Here is a 27918-nt window from a genome sequence, read left to right as displayed (position 1 = left end):
CTTTAACAGTTAATTTAACAACGTATGAGTCTGAACTGTGAATCTATTTCTAACTCACAGAGGAGAGCTGATGAATATCAACTCTGTATTATGCAACATACGCTTGTAAAATACAGAATAAAAATAACTTAAATTTCAAACTGATACATGTAGCAATTTATTTAGTTGAATATTAAAATAGAAATGCATATATATTTCTTTAATTGTTGTTTATAAATTTAAATGGTGCGATATAGGCAAATATTTAGAAACAACTACACTTGGTCACTTAAATGTTTTACATTTGGTCATAAAAAAAATCATTAAAAACTTCCTTCACATGAACCTGCGTGATTCGGATGAGCTGAAAACAAACACTGAAATCTCACTGGACAGATTGTCTTCATGCCTGCCAAACACAGCCTGAAACTACTGAAATCAAGTGCATTCGGGCTGATTGTCAGATTAATGGCGGATCCATTACTGAAACAACAAGCTAAAAATACCCTGTAGGTAGCTCCTACATAATAATAATAATAATGATGAAAAAAATCATTTTTCATTATTAACATGAACTTCATCTTATGGCCCTTCATGTAAACATGTTTTGTTTTTTAAATGCAAGGTAGAATAAATGGACAACATACTTTGAATCATGCAATACCTCTACACTTACACTATTACTTCATTAAAAAAAAAACAACTAAATCATTCATATTTTTTTTTAAAAAGTATTAAAAATGTGGTGATGAATTAATGGAACGTAGTGATTCTTGCATAGATGAGAATAAATAATTATCTTCATTAAAATAAACGGCTCTCAGTGAGCTCCATGAAACTTCACTGAAATGTGAAATGGAAAACGGCAATCCTGAAACAACACAACATTGCTATCTTGTTCATGCATAAACAAATGAATCCTCCTTGTTCCTCTTCTGCGGCCCAGACGATAAAGGAAACAGCAGAACGGCTTCAGAGGAGGTACTTCTGTAAAACAAAAGACACAAACAGAAGACTCAGCTGGAGGTTTTTCTAAACATTTGCTCTGCATTCATAATGCTTTTAAAATGACTGATGGGTGTCTCAGAGGTAAGCTGTGACGCAGCTGTAAGCAAGTGTTTTAACAATATTTCTATTTGAAATAGTGCTTCTATTTCTATTTGAATCCTTTGTTGTTACTCAGTAGGAAGGTTGGGTAAAAACTAGTCTGCAGACTGTAGAGGGCAAAAGGTACGGTGGCCCTGAGAGGCCAAACGGACTGCAACTTAAGAAAACACTAGCAATAAGAAAAACGCTGCAAAAGCACACAAAACACAATGAAGGAAAAACAGAAACAGAAATAGGAAAAAACAGATTTTCTAAAGCACAAGGGAAGTGTTTCTGGGGAGACAATAACCCGACGGACCAGTTGCAGGAACCCAAAACATGGTAGGCGTGTTTTATCATGATTCATATAATACTCATGACGGATTTTTAGGCCAATAGTTAGGCTAACACACTTACCTCTCATCTTTTCTTTCCTCACAAAACTGATAGATCCTCCACTTCTTTTAAGTGTCTCCCAGCGCAATTCTTAGCATAATTTGGTTCCTGCAACTGGTCCGTCGGGTTATTGTCTCCCCACAAACACTTCCTTTGTGCTTGTGGAAATTAGTTTTTTCCTATTTGTGTTTTGTTTGCTCCTATTTCCGTTGTTGTTTTTCTTATTTCCGTTGTCGTTTTTCCTATTTCCGTTGTGTTTTGTGTGCTTTTGCAGCGTTTTTCTTATTGCTGATGTTTTCTTAAGTTGCAGTCCATTTGGCCTCTCAGGGCCACCGTAAAAAGGAGTATACAGAACAGAACAGAAAAATGCCACAGTGCAAAAAAAATAAATGTCACACATTTAACATTTATATATGTGAATACTGAATAAAAAAAATACAGAAATACTGTGAAGTATTTGCATTGTGAACCAAAAAAAGAAGAAGAAGAAGAAAGAAAAACATTCTGCATCTTTGTTGCCATTTGACCCTTTCCACATCCAGATCTGTGTGTGTGCCAGGCTGTATCTGCCACATTCACTGGATAGCATTGTTTACTGAACCAAAGAGCCCCGGGTTGTTTACTTACAACTGTGTAGCTGTTAATGAGTGAGTTGGGAATGTTTTTTTTTTCAGATACAAGAAAGTTTTGTCATTGTTGCGTTGTTCTGTTTATTGGCATGTGTAGTTTTGGATCATTCAACTCTGTTTTCATGTGCGTCGTGGATTCGCTGCCTGTATATGGACAGCTTGCCAATCGATCACAGACGACCATTTATCATCAAATCTGCCTCAGAATCACTGATTAATCTTTGAACTTTTGGAGGAAAAAAAGGCTGAACCGCCACCACTTCCACAGGACCGAGCACTAAACAGCTCAAAACCTGAATAAATTAAATCTGCTTGAAAGCACTGAAACAAAACTGGGCATGCCTATAGTATGACAAGCCAGCTGGTGGTTATGTAACCCTTAACCCTAAATCTGTCTTCACCCAGAAGGAGCTTTTCATTAGGCCTTTGAATGTAGATGGAAAGACCAAAGTTGAGCTTAAAAAAATACTTGTGGACGGGGGACTTGGTGGCACTTGGATGGTTCAGCTCCCATTGTGCAGCATGACTGGAAATGCTTTATATTTCTATACTGTAGCATGTTTAGAAAAGTGATTTACAATAAGAAACAAAAATAAAAGATACAAATTCACGCATTTACATTAATTACATAAAATTACAAAAAGCATGATGTCTTTAGCTAAGAGTTAAAGACAGAGGTAGGTGACGCATTTGTGAAGTCACTTGGATGATCATTCCAGCGTCTTGGTGCAAGCAAATTAGCTTTGACTCTGCGATGGTCTGGACTCTAGAGTGATTAGGAAGTAGACCTTAACTCTGTAAGGCTGAAAAATCTGATGTATGCAATCAGACACATGGAGTGCTACTGCGAGACAAATATTACAAATTAAAACTCATATATGGAAATTAATGTTTGCTTTTTTTTTAATTGTCAGAAGGTTCAATAAACACTTTTTTTCCAAAAACTTTTTTTGAAACTGTGAAAAAAAAAAAACAGTTTCAAAAAAATGACAATCGTCCGGCAGTCATTGCATAGTTCAGGATTTACAGGGTTAATGATGTTGAGAGAGAGTATGGATACAGCATAAGTCTCTACCGCAAACGCAGGTGCAAGGCCATTTAAAGCTTTAAATACAATAGCGCACTTCATGCTGGATTCTGTGATGCGCAGAGAGCAGGTGCAAGTCTGCCAACACTGGAGTAATGCGATCGCTCTTTTTTGTCCCACTCAGTAATGCACATGTGCACTGTGTGACACTCAAAGGATGTGTTCAACTACAGAAAGGTTTAGGTTTCTCTGCTCCTCTTAGAACATTGCAGCTAGCTGGGAAGCTCGTCCACTGATACTGCCCGTGTCAGTTATTCCTTTCTTTCTTTTCAACTCACCTGAATCACAACAGCAGCCACCATAACCAGAGCAGCTAGGAGCGCCATCCGTCCCACCCAGCCCACATCTACGGTATTGAGGATGAAGAAGCGCGCCCAGCCCAGTTTCTTCAATGTGTGCGGCGGGTAGCGCATGTCGTTCACCCCCTCCATTTTCAGCTTTTTGACCAGACAACCACGCAGGTGGCTCAGTCGGTCAAAGCTGAACTTGCCGTGGTAGCAGCCTATTCCACTGTTTCCTGCACATGGAACATACACAGATGTTGGCATCAGGTTTGACCACTTTTAATCAACACAATAAACCAGTAATACAGACAGTAAAGTCACTAAGGGGTTAAAAAAAAGGCTCCATTTGCACAGTTTCTCTACTTACCCACTCCTCCAAATGGCAACGCGCTGACAGAATAGTGCACGAGGCAGTCGTTGGCCAGGAATCCTCCACTCGAAGTCTCATCTCTCATTCTCTCTATCACCTTTACAGAGAAGAGAAAACAAAAAACCCTGACAATAAGTCTCGACCTAAACACTGGTTTCCACGTGTTAACTGCTTTGCTGTGTTGGCTGCTGGTAGATACCTTGTTATCTGGTGAGAACACATAGAGAGCCAGAGGTTTCTCTCCCTTATTGATCAGCTTGATGGCTTCGTCCAGGCTGCTGACTGGTAAGATAGGAAGTAGAGGTCCAAAAATCTCCTCCTGCATTACCTTTGCCTCTGGCTTCACGTCCCGTAGAACTGTTGGAGCTAAGCACATCACAGAAACACTGCATGACTTTGTCTTGTTCCTGAAGGTTCTCCTTTCAGATATTCTGGTTTATCTGTCTGAGTTTCAGTTTGATTATTTTAGTTTAAAAGCTATCAACATTTGTCTTCATTGTAACTTCTATTGTTATTTTCCCCTTATCCTCCTGCTATTGAGTATTGACTCTGTATATGGTCCCTGAAGGTGCATCTGTCAAGGCCTGAGAAAATAAACACAATATTTTAAAAATGAATTAATTGTTACCTATGTAGCAGTCTGACTCATCATTTTCCCCGCCTACAGCGATGTTGCTGTCTTCTAACATGGCCATGACCCTCTTGAAATGGCGCTGGTTGATGATGCGACCATAGTCCGGGCACGTCTTTGGGCTGTCTGTGTAGAACTCCTACAGAAATTATTTTAAAAACCAGTAAATTAATGGACAAACACATTAAATTACCCCCCCCCCCCCCCCCGGTGCACTGTGTTGCTACCTTGATAATGAATCTTTTAGGCATAAACATTTCTTTGAGGTTTGTATTGAAATAAAGGCTAAAGACTATATTTTTTCCTTAGTTTTAAAATTCTCAACTCAAAGTTATGTTTTTTTCAATCTTCAGTACCTTAATACACTTCTTGACCTCTTCAATGACCCGGTTCTGGATGCTGGGCTCACAAAGGATGTAGTCTGGGGCGATGCAGGTCTGACCACAGTTACTGTACTTCCCCCACGTGACACGCCTACAGAGCAGAGGAAGTGTTACCGGTGACTGGATTTATGTCATATACAGTTGTGGTCTGAAGTTAAACATACACTCATCATGAGCATGAATATCAAGACAATTTGAGAATTCAATTTCTTTGAATTCTTTGTCCTTCAGGGTGGAATGATGTGCCATCACGTTATCAGGGTGTTAAAGAAAACCCCAAGGCTCAGGCCTGCCATGAACTGGAAGCGTTATAACACCAGCGTCCACAGTCGAGCCAGTTTTACATTGACTCGGACTGAGAGTGTGTCGATCAAGAAAGAAGGCCCCGCTCTAAAATCGATGCCTTCAAAGTTTTATGGTCGGACGAGACAAAGATTGAAGCCGTTTTGTCACAATGACAAGTGGTAAGTTTGGAGGAATAAAGGTGAGGCTTTCAAACCTAAGAAAACTGTAACAACTGTCAAGCATGGTTGTGGTAGCATCATGTTCTGGAGCTGTGGTACCAGTGCATTGCACAAAGTGGATGAAATAATGAAGGACTATCTCATATTCTTCAACTTTACATTAAATCAACTGCTTTTATTTGGTGTTCCACCTGGACAATGATCCCAAACACACATCGACCCTGTTGCAAATTTGTGGATTACGCTTAAAACCCATGTGTTGGCAAGGAAACCAAGTTATCTGATTTAACTCTACCAATTCTGCTACAAAAGGTGGTCAAATGCCAGAAACTTACTTATGACCACCAGAAGTGTATCTTAGCAAGGTGCGACTTGCTTGGACACTGAATATTACTGATGGTGTGTAAGTATACTTTTGACCTTATGTGGATTAGAGAAAATTAAAAATCATTCAAATCATTAAAAGCCCCAAATTACTATGACATTCATGTCCACGACTAGTGTATATAAACATCTGACCACAGCTGCATATGCTTTGACAGCACTCGCTGGATGGACCAACACTCAGAACAAAGGTGGATGCTCATATTAAATATGGCCTAAAGCTGCAAGTATTCTAAAGCCCATGCTTTAGATTCCTCTTAACATCAGAGAGAGTAAATATATTTATTATGCTCATTTAGGGTACACAGTTCTGAATTTGAGCACAACAGCTCCTCCCACCTGCTGTTTGTTTATGAGGTGTAGCCAACCACAAAAAAGCTGACTTTAAGGCAGGGTGGTTGAAAGAAGAGAAGCTTAAACTGATAACGACAGATGATGAACCAACGGCCACAAGGCTAAAATAAAAGCTGTCTTAAACTGTGATCATGCAAAGCTACCCAGCATATTCAGACACCCTTAATGGAAATATTAAGATTCTGAGTGACTGTATGTAAGAAAGAAAAAAGAAATTAAAATTGTAACATGAAGACAAATAACACTGAGCACTGCTTTCACCTGCAGGCTATGCTTATGTCACAGTTCTTGTCGATGTAGCAGGGGCTCTTCCCGCCAAGCTCCAGGGTGACTGGTGTCAGGTGTTTGGCGGCAGCTTCCATGATCACTTTTCCCACCGTGCTGTTGCCGGTGTAGAAGATATGATCAAATTTCTGGCGTAGCAGCTCCTGGGTCTCCGGCACTCCTCCAGTTACAACAGGGTAAAGCTCCTGACACACAAAAGAAAACATACACGGAGGTATCACAAAAGCTCCGGAAACAACACGTCTCTGTAATTTAAACAACTTGAGATGCAAGGCAGTTTTCTTCTTTAGATCATTTGCAGAATAAATAGAGATGAATAAATAAATAAAACTGATTATAAAAAGCAAATACAGCACAAGTCAAAAGCTTTTCTCTGCTTGACTTCCCCCATCGTGTGTCTATAGTAAACACAGTTTCCTTGACATCTTGTGTTTTCATGGGAAACATTTCACAGTTTGTTTTTATATGACACAGGATAAAACTATAAGTGTAAGCACAGATGCAGTTTGTAAAGAATAAGCAGCTTATAACAGAGCCTTGTTTGGCTGGACATAGGCTGCTGTCATGTGACCTGTCCTTACTTTGTCAATGTAAATTGGCAGAAGGTCCTCCATGACTTTGGAAGTGTGCACACAGACCTCGGAGGGCTTCACCACAGCTGCATTACCTGCACAGGTAGAAGAGAATAGCAGCTCAATATTGTCTTTATCTAACAATTATTTTCAATCATTTTCTTTGATGATGTTTGTCCATTTTTTCCTGACACATTTAATATGAAATGTACTAATGTTGTTATTGATTTGTGATCTAAAAACACAGCCTGTGGATGGATAGCCATTCAGCAGAATGCAGATCATGGCTTAAAGTCCAAAAAAATATCCAGTTCTCTTTGTGTGCAGGCATTTGGCATCATTATCTTATATTTATTGATCATTATCTCCACTAAGACAGCTGAGATCACACGCCTACCCCCAGACGTTCACCTTTGTCTGTGCTGGCAGCCTCAGCTACACCTTTGTGCTTTTTTATTGGTGATCAACAGAGTTCTTATAATTTCGTTTTTATTTTCATTTCACTGTGACTTTTTGTTTTTAATTCTGTTTAGTTTCAGTTAGTTTCTATAGTACTGCTGCTTGTTCCACTTTAATATTTACTGCTTGAAAACATTTTCAGTAGTTTCACTTTAGTTTTTATTGGTTTCAGTGTCAGTTTTAGTCTTTTATTGTGTGGAGGACACACGACAGAGGCAAGATTATGGAAAATTAGAACAGGCATTCCCAAAAATACAACTTTTTTAAAGCTATTGACTCTCACTCTTTTAAACATCCATGTCTCAAATTAACATGTCCATCAAAACCTCCACAGCTAAGTTATGATAGCAAATTTTAACAGATAACAATGTCTAAAGCTAAGGATATTAACTTATTATCTATATTTTTATTTTACTTTAATTCATTTTTCACATTAGCCACAATTGTTTTGGTTGTTTTTAACCTTTCTCCAAGTCTACTTTTTATTTTTTATTTTTAGTTAACTACAATAACCTTGAGGATCACTGACACGTGAAATGCAAATCTAATTGATTCAGTTGAACAAGTATCATTATATATATCAGAGTTTTTACATGATGGTATATATCATGAATTATCAGCCTATTACATATAGTACATACGTTGTTCATGGGTCTCTGTTTTACTGAGATTAATTGAATTATTTTTACTCCCTGGAAATAAATGACACTTATATCCTGCTTTTCTACTCTTTTCTAGCACTCAAAGCACTTTTATACAACTAGCCTCATTCACCCATTCAAACACACACATTCAGGCTGTGGCTGCCCAGACAGAAAATGCTAACTTACTATTTTAACCTGAAATTGTGACTGTAAATATTAACCAATCACAATGAAAAAATATTACGCACATCAGTGTGCATTATATTTTAAATGCATAATTCTTCAACAGTTTTGTTGAACTGACAGTTGCCTTTGGCCTGAAAATAATCAGAAGAAAAGACTTCTGACCCACTGGGCTGATACGAGCTTCTGTGTAATATCTGATATTATATAAGAGCAAAGTCCATGTTGTGCCAGCAATCACAGAATATTAAATGGTGGCACAAAGTGCTGCACAACTGCACTGGCGAGTGCTACACTTTTTCAGTATTTGACACTAAACTAGATTTATCCAAATGAAATACAAATGAGCCGCCCACTTGCAAGCACTGATATGCAAAGCTATCACTGGACAACCACAAATACTGCAGTGTCATGCTGTGTAGTCACAAGAAACCTCTTCATGACATCGTGATTAAAGCTGAGTCGCACAGTTTGACCACTCAGGCTGAGCTTTATGAAGATAATGTATGAGAAAGTGCACACACATCACCCCAGAATAGGAAAAAAACATGATCCCAGCATCTGATGAGTAAATACCAACGTACAAGGACACACACAATGAATCTTTTGCCGTTCCTAAAACTTCTGCTCTCATTATTGCAGTATAGAGTTCACAGAGTGGCCTTTGACCTACTTATCACAAGCTGAAAGAGAACACTTGGCAGTGGTTGGATAGAAAGGGGAACTTGAGCGGTTGTGATCACGGGACAAAAGAAAAGAACTGGCCTGAAAAACAGACGAATAGAAAAGAACTGAATACACGCCTTGATTTCCAAATCTTAGGCAGAAATGTTGTGGTCTTTGCTGTCTGTTGCTAACGTATCCAAAGACATTTACATAGGTTCTGATTTTACTCTGAATTGAAAAAATGCTACAATATCAGAGTTAATAAGGCTGTGTGCTTAAAGGGCCAGGCACTACAAACTGTGAGTAAATTGTATATTTTAAATTGAGAATTTGGTGACATATAAGTTTACTCCAGTACTTAATTATATAGGTAACTTTGTTTTCAGTTATTATTTAATATGCACACAATAATAATTATTATTATATATAAATGCTAATGCTTTATATAATTTGACTTTTATGCTATTTTATGCAATTCTGCACTTGAGTAAGTGGCCACAAGGACACAAATTGCCTGTGGTATTCTTATCATAAAAGATGTTACAGATGTAAGCGCTACTCAGGCACATTACATCACACTCTGCCCTTTCATCCACCCCAAACACTCTCAGCATGGTACAGTACCGGCAGCAATGGCTCCAATGAGCGGCCGGATGGTCACAGCCCAGGGGTAGTTCCAGGCCCCGATGACCAGCACCACCCCCAGCGGCTCTGGATGGATGTAGACGGTGTCAGACATGGTCAGCAGGTTCTTCTTCACATGCCGAGGGGCTGCCCACTCCTTCAGATTCTTAATGAAGAGGCTGATCTCACCCTCCAGACCCAGAGTCTCATAAAACTGTGCCCCAACCTCGGTCTGAGGAAGAAGAAGATGAACGTAGGATCTCCTTATGGTGGATACTCTTCAGCTTCTGTATGCTTCCATGAAAGGAAACTATTTTGGCTATTTTTGATTCATGAACATTTCATAGGTTTTATGATTTGACCACTTTAAAACTTCTATTTATATTTCTTAACAAGGCAGTCCTATACATATATATTTATTTATAGCAATCAGATTTCCAGAGGAAAGAAAGGATCCCATCCAGCTCTTTCTATGTCAGACTGTTTGTGTGCCAGCACAAGTATGCACAACTACCAAGACATTAATGACACAGACAAAAAAATTCAGGATTTAATTGGGTCCAGATGACTTTGTTTAGAATTACGAAATGTGCCTTGGCCTTGGCAGTGGATGTGCTTTCCGGGAGCTTTTGTGCTTACCTAAGAAATAACATGGGAAACATCGGAAGCCAGTCTGTAAAAACACAGACAGGAGTCTATGTGTTTTGTACTCACTACTCACCTTATTGAGGTCTTTCTTAATGGCAGCTGCAATCTCTTTCTGTCTCTCGCTGAATAACCGCTGCAGATTCTTGAGCTGGTTGATTCGGTACTCTACAGATTTGGACCTGCCTGTTTCAAAGGCTTTCCTGGCACGAGCCACCGCTTGCTGCTCCCGGGACATCTTTTGAGACCAAATGAAAAAGATTTCCTCAAAGCTGCAGAAAGCAGAAATCAAGAAAAGGTGGATAACTTTAAAAATACACAACTCTCCTACTGCAGCTCTCTTCTCACCGGTCCAAGCACGAGCAAGTGCATCAAACACTTTAAAAAAATCTGTTATAACCATAACTATCCTAGTTTTATTGATCTCTCATCTATAAAGTAAGAACTGTTAAATTATATAATGTAATTTGAGGTTTTGGTGGTAGTTTAGTAACTTAAGCTATAAAGGTTAGGATAGTTTAGTATTTTCTGTTATATTTAATTGTGATTGTTAAGGCCCGGGAGCCAAAATCAGCCTGCTTAAGACTCCAGTCCAGCCCACTGAACATCTTTGGAAAATTTAGGAACGTTTCAAATGTAATTTCAAATATTTTACAGTTTGTGTTACTGATGCACTGATATAGACCTGCCCCACAGCCACTCATACTGCAAAGTAGTTAAGTAATATATAAACAGTTAAATGACAGAAAAGGTTTTTTCACTATCTACTATAGATATTTTTTATTTATTTACATTTACAGTAAAACGAATGAATGAATGAATGAAGACATTTTCAGTGTAATAACAAAAACCTTTTACTTAATTACAGGACAGTGTGGGCAATGAGCAGAAGTTTTGCTGTAATTTGTTTCTTATAGTTGTGCTGAGAGATTTCGTTCATTGACTACAGCAGCACTGCTTTTTCTTTTATTGAGACAAACCCACTATATTATAAAAATCACAGAAGTGATAAGATACATCATCGTTTTGCATATTAGCAATTAAGTATTATATAAGTACGTTTTTCTGTTGTTGTGTTGGCTCTCTGTACTTTTAATTATATGCATACGTTATTATATGCTCCTGATAACTTGGATCAAGCGGAATATTTGTCCATTATCGCTTTTTAGGGAGGGAGCCTGATGCTTTCTATGCTTGTATGCTGTGATAATGACAGCAAAGGGAAACCATCACAAACACCAGGCTACAGCGGCTGGCTCACACTTAAAGGTACAGTAATTAGAAACTACACATACAACATCCGGTATCCTGTTTCACGTTAAATGCTTCACGGCTGACGTTGGTTATTCTGCACAAACTTTATTGGATACATTATCGTCTTAATGTGTCCGTCTGGCTGATTAAATTTCGTGTTTTTATTGTTAGTCTTATTTGTTTTTTTGTCTCTTCACAAATCGCTCCCGCGGGTCGCTCTCTGTCTGTTAGGTCAGGAACTTAAAAAGCGAAAACACCTGTGATCTGGTTTTGTTCAGTCCTACCTTTATAATATCAGGGGCGGTTAAATTCTGGAGATCCTGGAGCGTCTCGATGGTGAGATAACCTGCTGCGGAGGAGCCGGACGGGTCACACTGGCGGAGAAACAGAGCTCTCCTTCCCCGTTAGATCCCACCCCCCGCTGGGGGGAGGGCCCCACACTCCCTCCGCTGGGCTTAGCTTTCAGCCTCAGCGTGTTGCTGGTCCACACCTACAGTTCATAGTCCACACCGAAATATGTCAACATGGACGTGGTTATTTGTCATAAAAAAGACTTCAAAACGTTAAATCTGACTTGTTATGTTAGTTGATATGCTGTTTCTGTATTTTGTTTGCAAATTCAAACTAAGTAAAGGTGTCACAGAGATGTAGTGCACCGCTGGACCTGCAGTCGACTTTCAAACTGAGCCAGGAGCACACAATGCCATAATAAGCAAAAATAAATGAAAAACTAAAATAAACAAATAAACAGATCCAATTACAAATGTGCCTTATGCACATGAAACAAATCCCCTTCTCTCTGTATTTATACAGAAATATCTTAATGGACTTTTTCCACTGTGGAAAATAACGGTTTTCTACTTTTAATAAAATATTAATGTTTCAGAGATTTAGAAATTCTGTAAATAAGATGATCTGGAAATATTACCTTTGGGAGTCATTTATGACAAATAACCAAGTCCTTATTTTTGCACAGGTTCAACAAGGTGCTGGAAACATCCCTCAGACATTTTGGTCCATGTTGACATGTCAGATTCTCACACTAGTTGCAGATTTTTCGTCTGCATGTCCACAATGAGAATCCTTCCCACCACATCCGATATGTGCTCTATTTGACATCTGAGGACTGTGGAGGACATTTGAGTACAGGGAACTTATATTAAGTTGTGATCAAGACAGTCGTTTGAGATGATTCGATGTTTGTATCATGCTGTGTTATCCTGCTAGAAGCAGGTCAAAAGGGGATGGAAAACAGCAACACTGCTCTGGGAGACTTTGGTGTTTAAATGAGCCCCAGTGTGCTCACTCATACAAGGGAGGATGGATCCATGCCTTCATGTTGTTTGGCAGCACATTTTGAACTTAAGAACTAATGCTCTTCTGCATACCCTGCTGGTCAGGCGGCTGAGTGAGTGTGAGTGTGCACTAGGATGCAGAATAAAATGTGTGAGCGAGACATGTTGAATAAAGAGCTTTGTGTGCTCAGGTAGAAAAATCACTAAATAAGAGTAATTCCATTTACCATGTTTTGGTTGTAACATGAGGTTATTTTAAGTTACCTTTACGTTATTATCAGTTTGAAGCAGTCTGACCATACTCCTCTGACATCTGACATCAATAAAGCATTTTCTCCACTCACTGGATATTTTCTCTTTTTCAGATCATTCTCTATAAATCCTAGAGATGGTTGTGCACCTAATAAAGTGGCCAGTAATTGCCTACTGCAGTTAGGATATCATTTTTTAGCTTCCGACTTGGCATATTGACGATTTAAAATTATGTACTGGTAACATCTAACAAATTATGCTATTGTTAGTAACAATGCACTAAAACCTAGTGTGAATATTGCATATATTCATATCCAAATCAATTCCCTGCTGAGGCTGAATCCATCTTTTATCAGATGCCAGCAGTCACACATCTGCTTTAAATCTCAGTACCCTGTGATTCCTGGAAATAGGGGAATAATATTCTTGTCTATGCATGATATCCAGTTTCCCATTCAGGCTTCTGCAGACCCCAAAAAACACTGCGACAATCCAACACATAGCCTGAGTCAAGTAAGACTGCTTCATTCATTCATTCATTCATTCCTTCATTGAATGTACTGTCATGTCAAATTTATTTATCAGTGCATATAAAACAATAGCTGCGGACCAAAGTGCTGCACATCTAAAAAAACAAAAAATAAAAACAGTGACATAAAACAACAGATTTAAAAGAGTAAAACAACATAGATAAATAACAGTCAGAATTCAGTCTGATCTAAAAGCCAAAGAATAAACATGGGAGATGCTGATGTGAAGACGCAGTTTGTTCCACAATTTCACCTCCTGTGTTTAATTAGGAGCTCGAGACAGGCAGACATTTGCTAAGCAGATCTCAGTGATTCAGTTGAAGTGCGCAGGGTTAAAAGATAAGCACTAACCCATACAGTGACAAAATATAAAATCTTAAACTACATTAAACTAAAAAGCAGCCATCATATTACAAAGGAAGCTATTATGGATAATGTGCGGTTTACAATGTCCATCAGACACCTGTGCTTGAGAAACTGTAGCCCAGGTTGGAGGAGCAAACAAGTTACATCTGAACATCTGTTAATCAGCAGCAATAATTAATCACCACCTGATTGCATGTACAGGTTGTGCCTTTGGTCAGGATTTTGACAGAAAGAGGGGAGAAATTAATTTCTTTAATTTCACTGGGAAAATAACATCAGTAGTTTCAGTAGCTAAGTGCACAAAAATGCCCAAAAACCCATGTTATGTGTTACTTTGTTGGATTTAATTCAGTTTATGAAGTTCACTGAATAACATGTGATCTACAGCCACAGTTTTCTCCTTCACTGACTTCATGCTTTGCTTACTTATCCAAAGCCAAGTTGAAGTCACACCGACCTGTTGGATCGCAATGCTGACAGAATATTTCAGCTTCCTTTCCATCTGAGCTGTAATACCCATTTATTTTGTATCTCCAGCTGCACTAAATCGTGTGTGATGCTTTTGCTGCTTGGCCTGTTGTCCTTTTATCCATAGCCAAGCTGGAATCACACTTTGCTCCTACTTCTCAGATCCAGAGGGGCCTTTACAAGCACGGGACAAGAGGCGAGGAGTAACCCCCTCGCCTCTGCTATGCAGAATTCAAGATTGGGCCCCCAAAATCTCTCAGGTTGACAGGAAATGTGGAATGAGTTTCCACATCAAATAGAGGACTGAGGAGCGGCGTTTGTGTATTGTGAAGGAAGGAGCGAGGACTGAGGTGACGGAGAGGAGGTCAGAGCGTCATTCACGCCTGAGTGTCAATCCTGATTTCTTAGAGGGGAGTGTGGACACAGAAGTGCAGCGTTTCTCTGTGTGCACACCTGAGTTTGTGAGGTATAAACTGAGGCATTCACACACAGAGAAAAAGACAGTTTGTGTATTGTGTTTTTTCCACGGTGAGGTCGGGAACACAGTCTGGGCAGAGGAGTGGGCAGGAGAGTGGAAAAGTGAAGAGAGCGACTACTGAGTTAGAAGAAAAGATGAATTCTAGATCGCCCTGTCAGTTTATGATTAGTAACAATTGAAGTACAAATGAAATGAGAAGAAATCTCCATTAATGTATTAATGTTCTTTGTAGATGGACAGATGATAAGAAAAAACACACACAAAGTCTCAAACAGCATTCACTAGATAACTGGACTCTACAGGAGGGTTGAACATCATCTGACCAGAAATATCGTTTTTTAGGAGTCCACTTTGCATCTTTATTCCACCACGATCTTTTGCAGCTTTTGCCTTTAGTTTGTATTTGTGAGCTGTTGTGCACTGTCATGCATCCATTCAAGTTGTATTATTAACCCAGCAGTGTAGTTGACCTTGCTGTCATACTTTAGTCAGTTTGGATTGGTCCGGTGCAATTGACCCAGATTTATAAGCTGTTGTTTCTGGCAACCCACAATCAAACTCTATACTCTATTCGAAAATTAATTTAACATCTATTTGATAGATAGATAGATAGATAGATAGATAGATAGATAGATAGATAGATAGATAGATAGATAGATAGATAGATAGATAGATAGATAGATAGATAGATAGATAGATAGATAGATAAAAGCGATTAAATGCTGCCATCTAGTGGATCCTTTCATCTCTGCAGCTGTAGCTTTAGAAAAAGCTTTACAATAAAGTAGGGCAAGTAAAACGGATATTTTTGTACCACAAAGTCATCACAAACTTTTCAGCTGTGCACTCACATTTGTTGTAAGCACATGTTTCAATCATCTGCAGAACCTGCTGATTGGTGGGACCATGCCTCCCACTTTTCATATTAAATGCATTTTCCTGCTTTTCCACATACAGAGACTGTGTCCCACATTTTGAATGGCTATAGCATTCAATAGTCAACACTGCAGGGCACTTTTCTTAAGTCTGAGAGCTGGGAAAGCTGCCACTGTGGGCGCCATACAAGTTAATGTGTGACAGAAGCCACAGGAAGGCAGTTTTCATATAGTTTCTTCTTCCTCTCATTATTCATAGTATTTTCATTTTTGGGGAGAATATTTATATGAAGCGTTGTTTAATAAGAGATATGCAAATCTATCTTCATTACAGTGAAACCTAAAGGTTATTATCTGAAATACAAATTAATCAGTTAATTAACAATTACTGATAACAATTTGAACAGACAACACTCGACTTAATTTTATGTCATTATTTACATACAGAAAGCATTTAAAAAGTTGCATTTTCATATCTTCCATACGCTGAAACTGTGTAGCTGCATATTTTTAGGCCATGATCTAAAACCAAAGTGTTCCTAACAGCAGTTTGTGTTTGCAGGAAGCTTTTAATCCTTTCTGTGCAGTTTTATTTTTATAGAAGACACTGTCGCGGTTACACTTGGACGTGGCAGATTTAAATGCATCAAGAGTTTCCTTTACTAAAAAAAAACAAACAAACAAACAAACAAACAACAACAACAAACAGTCTGAGCTTTCCCGAAAATGGTTCCTTAAGGAAATTATTTCTGCTATAAGTCTGTAAGCACCTCTTAAAACCAACTCTTTCGGGGAGAAGTTCTTTGGTCGTTTATATTACCCATTCGTGGAACTGAAAATGTTTCTTCTACCACCTTCATTTTTCAGACCACTTCCCAGCATTACAAACTTGTCCCACACAAACACAGGCCACTCTTTGCACTCCACAGTTTGCTGGGACCTCTTCGACTGCATCTGTTATGTTATTGCATTTAATCAAATCACGTGAGCTTGGCTTATGATCTTTTTAAATGGCGCATTGTTCTCTGGAGAGAAGGTGAACGTAGAGTACTTCACAGCTAATTTGACCCACTCAACAAGGCCGCCGTCTCAGTTCAAGTAGGCTAATTTTTATTTCATGCAGCCTCTACAAAATATATTGTAGCATTCAAAAAATCTGCTTATAAGCAAAATCAGTGGACGTGTTGTAATTTAATACATGCAGCCCGTTTCTGTCTGTTTGTGAAGGAGCTGCGAGTCTGGCACTCGCCTGGGAACTGGCTGAAAAGGACTACGAGTGATCCGGTGTTTTGATGTCTCGTTCGGTGGAAACACAACCGACAACGAAGAAAGGGGTGGGAAAAGAAGTTGCCTGATTTGTCACCTTCACACATTGTAGCTGACAGAAGCGTCACTCCCACAACTTCTCCAATACGCTTCCACTGCGCGCTTTCATGCGCACCAGGAGGCGGCGCGCGGTAGAGGATGTGCCGCAGACTGGAGCTTCAAATCAGTAAAACAGTGCCGGTGTCGCTTCGCTCCTCGTAGTGCGGATGCCTTACACTGTATACGTTCATGAATATCATTATTACGGGCACTATTAAAAACAAAACTAGACCCGGATCAGAGCAGCCGTTCTGGCGCTTCAAGGTGTTTCCAATCATTTTAATTTGCCCCCCTCCACGCTGTTGATTAGTAACACATGTGTTTATAATTTCAGGCCAAAACAGTTGCCATAAAATCAGAGTGTCTTGCTTCGAAAATGATCTTAAAATGAAAGAAAACGCGCCCACGATAAGTTTATTTCTTCACCTGCGGATGTCTTTGATTCATCTTTCCATTTTAAGGTTTCTGGAGCATCTCGTTGTCCGTAGCTGAAGACAAGCTGTCTCTGGTCTAAACGGGGCCCATTAACGGGCCATAGGGGATCAAACAGACACCTATTATCCAGACAGCCATTAACAGGTGAGCAGCACATCAAAGCCACGCGTTCGCAAAGCCCGATAGCGTCTGTGATGTGCAAGAGGATGCCACGCAGGGGGTCGTGTTGTGTCTGCAGAACTCGGGTATAAAATCCCTCTGACATCATGCCTGCTCACTGGAGAAGTGTCTGGGACTCACTCACGGAAACTTATTTCCCCTTTTAGCTGCGTGCTTCGGACACAGCGTGCGGGATGGATTTTACCAGCGGTAATGTTTCTGAGATCATCACGTTTTTCTCGGAGCAGTTATGGCCTGATGCACTGACTGACAGCAACAACAACGGGTCGGCACAGCTCTCCAGCACGGGTAGGTGGACATGTATTTATATTTGCACATTTAAAATGTGATATAGTTTGAGGACAAACATCTGTATAAATCTGTGGGCTGTTGACTCTGCAAATTAATTTCTGCATTTAAAATGTAATTGTCAGTTTTAACAAAACGTTTTGCCCTCCCTCTAAAGTGCACCATGTTCCATACACTATCAACTCGAAGACAAAGTGCCGCCGAAAGCGCACAATATTCAGCAAGGCGCAGCTGAGCCAGCTGGAGAGGGCCTTCTCTGCTACACCCTACCCGGATATCAATGGGAGGAAAACCCTGGCCACTCTAACTGGACTACCGGAGCCTAAAATTCAGGTAGGACACGTGCGACCTAAGGCTAACTTAGACAACGTACACTTGTTTTGTTGACTAAGAGTTTCATGTAATTCTCAATTTTCTTCAGGTTTGGTTTCAAAATCGGCGCGCACGCTTCTTCAAGACTAAGAAATCAACTCGAGGAGCCACCAAACCTTCACAGGTCAGGCACAAGACACCGTGCACTCCTCAGGTGGCTTCTCCTCCACCTCCTAGTCCCAGCCTTGCGTCTCCAACAGACTACCGGGTGCCCAGTCTACCTCAGTCCACCAGGCTCTCGTCAATCCTGGACATCCAGACCAAGTCACCAGACGTTCCCCAAACCTTTTGCCACCAATCCCAGGACTTCACCAGCTACTGCCAAGACGTGTTTCCATACGAAGGGCTGGATGAGTTGGATTTACCAGAGGACTTTGAAGCTTTTCTCAATGCACGGGGGGTACAGCCAGCAGAACGTGGCCATCCTGTCCACAAGGAAGACATCCAGAGTCGGCAAGGCCTCCAGGCTCTCTCCAGCTCTATAGAGACCCTGGCCGACCTGTCGGATCTGTGCTTCCAGGACCTGATGGTCCCCAGTCTGCCCAGCTTGGACAGCTCAATGATTGACTATCTTTTGGCATGACTGACAAAACTGAGAGCAACATATTGAAGACTACGACATGAATGGGTCCACGTCCAACAACACGTCCGTTTGTGTAACAGCTACGAGCCAGCCTGCAGCAGGATGTCTGCTACATCAGTGTATCCGTTCTCACACCCATACGTCTACGCTGTGTCGCCAGTTGCCGTGGTGGCCTCCACTAGTGCACCCATTCGGTGATGTCGCGGTCTTTCAAAGTGTTGCGCTAATTTTTTTTTTTTTTTTTTTTTTTTTTTGGACAAAGGTGCCGAGTCTACCTTGGGGAGGTGGTAACTGTGACTTATGCTATTCGTTATCTATTTAAGAAACACCAGTATGATGCACATCAGATGATTTCACATGTCCTTTTTGCACATAGTTTGTTTATATTTTGGATGGGGTTGCAAAGATAACGTTTAGCACTTGACTCAAAGCTGTCCTTGCTGAGTGGGCTTCAGCGGAGTCCCTGAAAAAAAGTAAATGAGACGCACTTGTTTCCAACTGAAACTCTGTACCAGATATGTTACAAGGTATGCCAACTGCTGTGACGGGGAAATGGGACACGAATGACCAGATCGCCTTTTTTTTATTTTTATTTTTATTTTTATTTTTTTTTGGGGGGGGGTATATTTCACGATTTTCATGGCAGGCCGTGGAGATCTGTAATGTAAATAAAATGCATATTACGTTATGTACATAACATTGTTAATAGTATTTTTTTTTTACTAATAAATGTGTCCTGAACAAGTCTCTCAGGCTGTGTGTTATCATTCATAAACTCTTCTTGAGGTCAGGAATCACGTGGCGCCGTGGCTTAGTTGGTTAAAGCGCCTGTCTAGTAAACAGGAGATCCTGGGTTCGAATCCCAGCGGTGCCTTTTTGTTTTCTGTTTTGATTAAAGTAAACTTTTAAACACTCCCGTAACATTAAATGTTGCGACACTGACGCAAATCAGATTTTTATTCATTTTTAAAAAACCTCAAAATAGTGTGTATTTGGTTTTTTTTTTTTTTTTTTTTTTTTTTTTTTTTTTTTTTTTTTTTCCCCACTGATGCAACAGTTCGATAATATCAGGTTATGTTAAAAACATCTGTAGTGGTTTATAAATTACTTAAACCTTAATACAAATTTCCTAATGCCTTTTCAAAGTTGTAACACAGCTTCTTATTGTATTTATTTTTGATATATTTTCCCTTGTACCGGCCTATTGCCCAACAGAGGGCGCTGCTTTTTTTTTTTTTCCACCTGAAGAGGTCAGCACAGGATTACGGCAGCCTCTTGTAGGGATACTCATGAATTCACTGAACAGAGGCCTGTATGTGTGCGCGCATATTCAGTTGTATGTTGCATTTGTAAAAACCAGGTCAGGCTACCCCAAAAGCTTGATTCAGTCCCACTAGATACAGCATTTTCAGGGGGAGGAAAGTGACCTCTTCAGTCTGCAGGTTTCCCTAAGCTTATAAACATTACATCTGCCCTAATTTATGTGTAAAAGGAACCGCAACTGAACTAAGTAAATCTTTCACCATCTTCTAATGCTGTGATAGCAGCCATTCCCTAACTCTGTAAATGAGTGGCTATTTGCATAACTTTATTAAAACTTGAAGTTATTTAAAAAAAAAAAAAATATATATATATATATATATATATATATATATATATATATATGGTGTTATTTTAGGTCAGTATGAAACTGTAGTCTTTAAAAGATTGAGCAAATCTGCTGTAAGCTAAGATGGATGAGTGGTGAAACATTTCTCCCACTGATAACGCTGATAAAGGCTCGGTGTTGAGTTTGGGCATGTAGGCATGATGCATGGCTACAGATCACATTAGATGTGTGTGTGTGTAATCTCTGCCATGTGGTCAAAAATATCAAAGCACTCAAGCACTGAAATGTAAAGTTTATTAATTTTGAATAATTTCAGTGTATCCACCTAAGAGGCCATTGGAGAGGTGTCTATCCTGAACTACATGCAAGGGTCAAAGGTTTTGTCATCATTAGCCCCATATTGTAATAGTCAAGACAAGTATTTATCTTTTTTCTGCCCTTGATGCATCAGGTGCAGCAGCTTCATGCTTGCAGCCCAGCCAGTACTTTGCGATAGATCGAGGATAGGGAGGGTAAGTGGCATCCACGCGTTTTGTCTGCAGATCCACTCTGTAGTACTTATCTGATATTAAAAACAAAAAGGAAACACACAAACCAAAAGGTGTTAAGGAAGAATAAAGAGCTGTTTTTGGAAGGATTTTGACTCATTTTTTTTCAGGCTGATTTACCCTTCTTGAAGAAGTACACATTTTGAACGGGGGTGCTTTGGTACTCCTGCATGATGCTCTCTTCAGAGCTGTCACTGTAATCACCGAGGTCGAACAAATCATAGAACCAAAAGTCATCGTGGCGACTCTGCCTTCTTCGCTGTCCACGCCTCTTACTGGGCCTCTTCCTCCGACTCTTCCACTTCTTTGCGGTCGGAGGTGAAGTTGGTTTGGGAGTGGTGTAGACTCGTCCCACTATGGCAGCATCTATAACGGGCCTAATACCCCGCCAATCCCTGCTGATGAACCAAGGGCCTGTTTGGGAACTGGTAACTGCTAAAATACAAAAGTCATGCAGATGGAGAATAAGAAAGAAAAAATCTGAAACAGACAAGCATAAAGAGACCAAGGTCCTTACAGGATCCTCCAAAGAGCTCAGTGAAGAGATCCTCCCATGCGTTATCGCAGAAGAGGTCTGTGTATTGTGTGAACAGCACAGAAGGGGAGGACCTGCTCATCTGGATGCACTCCTCGTGGGAAGGCTGGTGCTTGAACTCATATTGATAATACCGGTCCCCTGAAGAAAAGAGAAAAATCAGATTTCAGGATTTTACTCGATGAGAGAGAAACAATGAGGCTGTGGAGTTGCCGATACATTTTTAATGATATACAAATGCAGATAAAACCTTGCCATCTGCATTTGCTTCCATCAGATTCTGTAACTCTAACTCTTTGCTTTGCCTCTAACTGCTTTTTCTGAAAACTTTAACCTCTGTGCTCCACTGGGTGTCATCAGACTGCTCTTTATAACTTGCTCATCTTTACAACTTGCCGTGAAATGATGATGCAAGGAAATTTTGCTTTAGAGGTGAAGTGTAGAAGGAAAAGCACCAAATGTTACAAGTGAAGACACTGCATTAAAATAATAAACGAATATAGCAGTGCTCTGTTTGAAGTCATCACTTTAAGGGTAAAGTTAAATCAAATCACTTTTATTGTCACATCACATGTGCAGGCACACTGGCACAGCACATGCGAGTGAAATTCTTGTGTGCGAGCCCCACAAGCAACAGAGATGTGCAAACACAACAACACAAACGAGCAAAATACAAGAATGGCCAACCTGAAACTAATAAATATATGTACAATATATAATAGTGTATGCATTTCTGGATGTGTATACTAAATATTTTCCTACGTGTGTGTGTGTGTGTGGTGTGTGTGTGTATGCACATTTTTACAAATTAAATAGTTAAAAAAAAATTAAAAAAATAAATAATAATAATAATAATAATAATAATAATAATAATAATAATAATAATAATAATAAAATATATAAAATATACAGAGTTGAATATGTGCAAAACAAGTGGCATAACTTTAAGGGTAACTTTATCAAGTAAAGACAAAATAACTTGACTTTCAGATAAATGTGGTGGGTTAAACATTTCCTAAAAATGTCAAATATTTACAATATAAGTAAGTACGTATTCAGCTCCTTAACTAATTATTAACAAAATGAAGCAAAAAACCCCCAAAAAACATGAAAACAACTTTGTTTATTAATTTGCTTGTTTTGTGTGATAGGGTGCTACTTCCCTATTCTTGTAAAAGCCATTATATATTCACATGCAAAGTCATCTTCCTTAGTTTTATCAGATCACGAGCAACACTTAGAAACCCCTGCTGTACACAAGTACAGTATATGTATATGATAAAAAACATTATCACCCATTAGTACAAATACCTTTGAAGAAGTAGGCCTTCTCCTTGCCACGGTGACTTGGTGCTGGTATGGCAAACGCAGCATCGATCTCATCTGGTATGCCATCAAAGCCGTTTGAAATAAGCCGTGGATAGTCCTCATCCAGGACGTCACCATCAAATCTCCAGTACTGGTTCCCCTGAGAGAAAATGGAGCCCAGAGCATTGAAGTTTGAGGATACCGCTGCGAGGGAGTGTTAATGAGGGCAACAGACTACTCTCCCTAAAGAAGGTTTGAAGTCTGAAACATTCCTAATCATCATCTTCTTCTTCTTTTTAGGGGTCGCTGCAAACATCTCAGTCAATCCTCTGTCCCACCAATCATCTGCACGTCCTCTATCACTACATCCAGTAATTTGGTGCCTTAAAGCTCCATCTTCACCATCTTCCACTTTCCCCCCGCCGCACATGTCCAAACCAACTCAGCCTTGCCTCTCCAACTGTCTCTGATATACTTATTTCACCATTGCCTCCAAACCATATATCACAGCAGGTCCATCTTGTAAACATTCCCTCTTTCTCATGCTGCTACACTTCAGTCACAAATCACCCCTGACACTCATCTCCACCCACTCCACCCTGTCTCTTCTTCACCTCTATTGTGCACCGTCTTTTACTTTTGATTGTTGACCCCAGGCGCTTAAATCTCCTCTCATTCACACACATATTTCATCTTGCTTCTACTGACTTTAATTCGTCTTCATACCGCCACCTGCTCTCTACTCTCACTATAGATCACAATCTCATCTGCATAGAGTCCATAGAGACGCCTGCCTGACCTCATCTGTCAGTGTGCATCCCCCTGCAAACAAGAAGAGGCCCAGAGCTCATCCCTAATATAAAATACTGCTAATACTTTGCATAATTAACAACTTTTGTTAGTTAGTTGAGAAGAACGTTCTCCACGTTTCTTATGTTTTTTTTGTAAGGTTACTCCATTTTATCCAGCTGAAGACCACTGGCAGGGTATAGCAAGAAAAAAATGCACAATTCTTCTTCATATGCACTGTACAAATAACCGAATCAATAAGGAAACAGATCAATATTATGAGTAATGAAGCGACACCATTTTCTAGCAACACTCATGCCAGTGTGGGGCTGAAGAGCATTATTTCTGCCATAATGTTGGATAGTGTATTTGATCTGAATTATTGCACGCAACAGAGTCACTGTTTGAGTATTTCGCAGTTACAGAGAAACGGTTTAAAACAATGGCTTTTACAACTGTAGGCACTCATTTTGAATTTTCAGAGGCTTAAAAGAATAAACAATAAATGTAGCTCAATTAAACCTGAAAACACATGCACACCACCAAAAAAAACACACATTTATGTGAGGTGGAGCCTTTTGTGTACCTCATCACAAAGAAATATGGCAGCTTATACCTTAAAGATGTAGGATTTCCCCTGGCAGTTGATGCGTGTGAATGCAGCACTGATGGGTCCACTGATTCCCCAAACGTCCTCGATGAGTTTGGGGTAACCAGGAAGGATGGACTTATCATCCAGCTCAAAGAAATATACACCTACGAGGAAGAGCAGGCTCTGGATCAGTGTTTACATCAGCATTCAAAGAGTTTCAAATCTTGCAGCAGGATAATCCACAAAGTTTCCACGAATGGGTACTCAAGTCTGATTTTGGGTCTGTGTTCAAAATGACTGCAAATATGTACCCATTTATCGTTTACTTTTTAAAGAAACACATTCTGTTTTCATTGAGCAAAAGCTCCTTTAGCATTTACTTTCCTCAAACAATTGTTATCATTTTTATTTTAATTTTGGATGAAATTGAAAAGGCTTTCCCTCCTTTTCTTTAATGTTTGGATCTTTTAAGCTATTAACATTAGTTTTTACCATAATTTACACTTTTAGGCACTGTATCAATTCTGCATCTTCTGATTATAACTTTCTCCTCTCTGTATTGGAAAAAACAGCATTGCTGAATAATTAAGGAAATTAAAAAGAGAGACATTACACAATGGCAACAAAGTAACAAAAGTAAAAGTAGAAGTAGAAGTAAACTGTCCTGTTATGTGATCAGGATTACCTCTAAAAGCGTAGATTGATCCATTTTTCAGCTGCAGAAAAGCATCAAATGCCCGCCCACTGCAGGGCATGGCATCAGGATCCACCGGTAGTAGTGTGGGCGCCTGTGTAACATTGGGTGTGACAGTCGGTATAACCGTGTCTGAGGTTGGCATAAAAGTTGCTGTGCTCGGGCTCGTCTCTTCCAGTGGTTCCTCAAAGACATCGCCTCGAGAAACTGAAGGTAGAACATGAGGTTTTGTCAGATGGTGACGTTTCAAAGGAGAAGAAAATTCAAGCTGACTCTTTAGTGAAACTGTCACACAGCACAGCACTGACCTTTTCTGGGGCAGATGGTGTAAAAGTCCCCACAGCAGCTTCCATAATACACACACATGGAGTCACACTGACATTTGCTCTGTGGGCTGAAGGAGCCGCAGCGACCTGCACAGGACTCTGTGGGAAAGTAGTTTTAGTGTGAGATATCATGCAGCGTGTAGACCTGGTCTGAGTTTACCATTCAATAATCAGTGAAACCAGAAGTAATCAGACCCTTTACTCGTTTAAACACACCAGCTGTAAAACAATCCAGATGCATTATCAGAAAGATAGGATATAAAGTTAGGATTAGATTCTTCCTAATTCATCACTAAATAAAATATTTCACATTGTCAACGTTTGAAATATTTACAGTTATTTACCAAGGTGAACTGAATTTGAAGAATTGGGACACGAATAAGAGGGAAGCAACAAAATTGTGTTTTGGGTTCAAAGAGTCATTGAAATCAATTCATTTAGATATTTAAAGGGGAAAGTGTGTAAAACACGAGTTACAGTTACTAAAAACATGTTCCCACCTATCAGCCTATGACAGGGATTCTTTCATTGATTATGGTGTGGAATAATGGATGCTATATATCGTCCCTGCAAGCTCAGGCTGCTCTATTTCTACCATTTTTTCACTCTTGGCTCTGTGTGATGTCACACAGCTCTGGCTTATAGTACAAAAGCTCGATTCACCTCCCGTTCAAACATTCTGTATGCATAAGGCAGCCAATTGGAAGAAAGATGAATTAAATAAAGGGAGAGGAGCATGTTTCAGAGAGGGGATAAACTGGAAGTCTGAGATAAAGAAGGATATTTTAAAACTGAGTCATTCAAAGCATTTTCAGTAGAGTCCAAGAATAAAAAGATTTAATTAGAAATTAAAAACAATAAAACAAACCTCTAAGAAAACACCAGGATAAACTACTAATATACACTATACTGCCAAAAGTATGTCCCATCTTGCATGGCAGCTGCATCCAAGCCTTACATCACCAAACATAGTTTAAACCACGCCCCCACTCGATCTAGAGAAGTGGAGACGTGTTCTCCGAAGTGAAGAATCATCCTTCTCATTCTGGTGGACGAGTCTGGGTTTGGTGGTTGCTGGAGAACGGTATGTGTCTGCATTGTGTCAAGTGTAAAGTTTGGTGGAGAGGGGATTATGGTGTGACGGTTGTTTTTCAGGCGTTGTGCTCAGCTCCTTAGTTCCAGTCGAAGTAACTCTTAAGGCTTCAGCTCACTAAGACATTTTGGACATTTTCATGCTTCAGGATGGTCCCTTTCTGTTCCAACATGACTGCGCGCCAGTGCACAAAGCAAGATCCATAAAGACATGGATGTGCGAGCTTGGTGTGGAAGAACTCGACTGGCCTGTCATCCAACATCAGTGCCTAACCTGACAAATGTGCTTGTGGAAGAATGCTCAAAAATCCCCATAAACACTGCTAACATTGTGGAAAGCCTTCCCAGAAGAGTTGAAGATATTATAGCTGCAGAGGGTGGAGCGACATCATAATAAACCACATGGATTAGGAATGGGATGTCTCTCAAGTTCATATATGTGTGAAGGCAATGAGCAAATGTTTCTGACAATATAGTACATTTTGTTTCATACATCAGTAGCTACACATCAAAGTCAAGACATTATACGAAACTTAAAAATATGATCTATCATGTCTAATAATTACAACTGCTATCAACAATAATACAAACTGCACATCAAAAATGTTAAAGTTTTACCTTCTGCAGCAAAGGCGGTGTCCAACAACAGGACGAGGCCCAGCAGAACTACCGCTGGCTTCATGTCGGCTCACAGCAAAAATCCCCCAAACTAAAACTCTGAAGGTGTACTATTCTAAAATCCTGCTTACTAACCTAAACCACTAGCTGGGTTTGAGCTGGGTGCCCCACTTTGGGGTTTAGTACTGTGTGCAGCTGATCAATAGATATTTTTCAGAGGCTGTTGACCCCCCCAGGCTTCTGCTGTCCTGACTGGTCAATACTCTGATAATCATTAAGCTGATCTCTGTCCCATCTGTCCTAGAAACATGCTACAGACCAGAAACATGAACACTTTATGGCTTTAATTTGATGTTATTTAGTAAACCTATCACCCAGTATAATTTTATAATAACTTTAATTTACTTTATGAAAATGTTATTAATCATAGGTTTATCTGGATGCTTCTCAATATGAAAATGGTTAAAACACAGAATTACAAACTCAGCTAAAAACTGAAGGTGTCTCTTGAGTCATAAAGTAAGTGTGTGCACTGTATTTTTAATTTCCAGGCAAATTTAGGATAATATCTAAGCTCAAACATTGTAACATTAGGCCTGTCTTTTTTCTCTATTGATCCTTAAACACAGACAATGACTTTTTCTCCCCAATTAAGCCCTGGGAAGAAGAAAAAATGCAGGTGAAACCTGTGGATTCCCTCCTTTCCAGTTTGGATTATGACCAAAAGATGGGAGTTGATGACTAAATTCAACACCACGGAACAAGTCAGTCAGCTTGCAGACAGATTAGAGCAATATTAATGCGTCCTTATCGCTAGCCTTGAAGTTTCCGGGTATTTGTTAAACATTAAAGGATTTGAAAGGAGTTTTAAAAAAGTTTTTTCTTTAAGGTTTAAAACGAACAAAGTCGCAGCTGAAGAAAGTTGGTAATTTAGGTCAATA

The 27918-nt window shown here is 39.6% G+C and overlaps 3 protein-coding genes and 1 non-coding gene across 8 annotated transcripts; 2 read left to right on the top strand and 2 right to left on the bottom strand.

Annotated features, from left to right (window-relative positions):
* Positions 1–133: 133 nt before the first annotated feature.
* aldh3a2b (aldehyde dehydrogenase 3 family, member A2b) lies at positions 134–11802 on the bottom strand. Of its 2 annotated transcripts, none has more exons than XM_085289361.1 (11): positions 11664–11802; positions 10202–10397; positions 9481–9712; positions 6914–6999; positions 6309–6517; positions 4819–4936; positions 4460–4601; positions 4031–4197; positions 3829–3928; positions 3456–3694; positions 134–966 (listed from the first exon to the last, which is right to left on the bottom strand). In XM_085289361.1, exons 2-11 carry the CDS (start codon positions 10361–10363, stop codon positions 952–954), a joined length of 1470 nt encoding a protein of 489 aa, XP_085145487.1. In that variant the 5' UTR covers positions 10364–10397; positions 11664–11802; the 3' UTR covers positions 134–951. The 2 variants fall into 2 exon arrangements, with proteins under 2 accessions (XP_085145487.1, XP_085145488.1); XM_085289362.1 differs by having other exon boundaries at positions 10202–10363; positions 11664–11792.
* Positions 11803–16723: 4921 nt separating this feature from the next.
* On the top strand, positions 16724–19618 carry LOC146565925 (uncharacterized). 3 transcript variants are annotated; one of them, XM_085287972.1, is made up of 6 exons: positions 16724–16741; positions 16871–16977; positions 17470–17688; positions 17770–17911; positions 18069–18244; positions 18333–19618. In XM_085287972.1, the coding sequence occupies exons 3-6, from the start codon at positions 17638–17640 to the stop codon at positions 18864–18866; spliced, it is 903 nt and encodes a 300-aa protein (XP_085144098.1). In that variant the 5' UTR covers positions 16724–16741; positions 16871–16977; positions 17470–17637; the 3' UTR covers positions 18867–19618. The 3 variants fall into 3 exon arrangements, with proteins under 3 accessions (XP_085144098.1, XP_085144099.1, XP_085144097.1); XM_085287973.1 differs by lacking the exons at positions 16724–16741; positions 16871–16977 and having other exon boundaries at positions 17383–17587; XM_085287971.1 differs by lacking the exons at positions 16724–16741; positions 16871–16977 and having other exon boundaries at positions 17383–17688.
* Positions 19619–19666: 48 nt separating this feature from the next.
* On the top strand, positions 19667–19740 carry trnat-agu (transfer RNA threonine (anticodon AGU)). The gene has a single exon. It is a non-coding gene; the product is annotated as a tRNA-Thr (tRNA).
* A 1007-nt stretch (positions 19741–20747) lies between these two features.
* Positions 20748–27167, bottom strand: vtnb (vitronectin b). 2 transcript variants are annotated; one of them, XM_085289360.1, is made up of 8 exons: positions 26978–27167; positions 25250–25366; positions 24933–25148; positions 24272–24411; positions 22870–23026; positions 21541–21699; positions 21144–21455; positions 20748–21037 (listed from the first exon to the last, which is right to left on the bottom strand). In XM_085289360.1, the coding sequence occupies exons 1-8, from the start codon at positions 27039–27041 to the stop codon at positions 20898–20900; spliced, it is 1305 nt and encodes a 434-aa protein (XP_085145486.1). In that variant the 5' UTR covers positions 27042–27167; the 3' UTR covers positions 20748–20897. The 2 variants fall into 2 exon arrangements, with proteins under 2 accessions (XP_085145486.1, XP_085145485.1); XM_085289359.1 differs by having other exon boundaries at positions 21144–21458; positions 26978–27165.
* Positions 27168–27918: the final 751 nt, after the last annotated feature.

Source organism: Mchenga conophoros, linkage group LG10, assembly GCF_057382185.1.
Source record: "Mchenga conophoros isolate Kocher_MC1m ecotype Shallow Benthic linkage group LG10, M_conophoros_male_GT1.1, whole genome shotgun sequence".
NCBI lineage: Eukaryota > Metazoa > Chordata > Actinopteri > Cichliformes > Cichlidae > Mchenga > Mchenga conophoros.
Note: the sequence above shows the minus strand (reverse complement) of the source record. Positions and strands in the feature narration are given on the sequence as shown.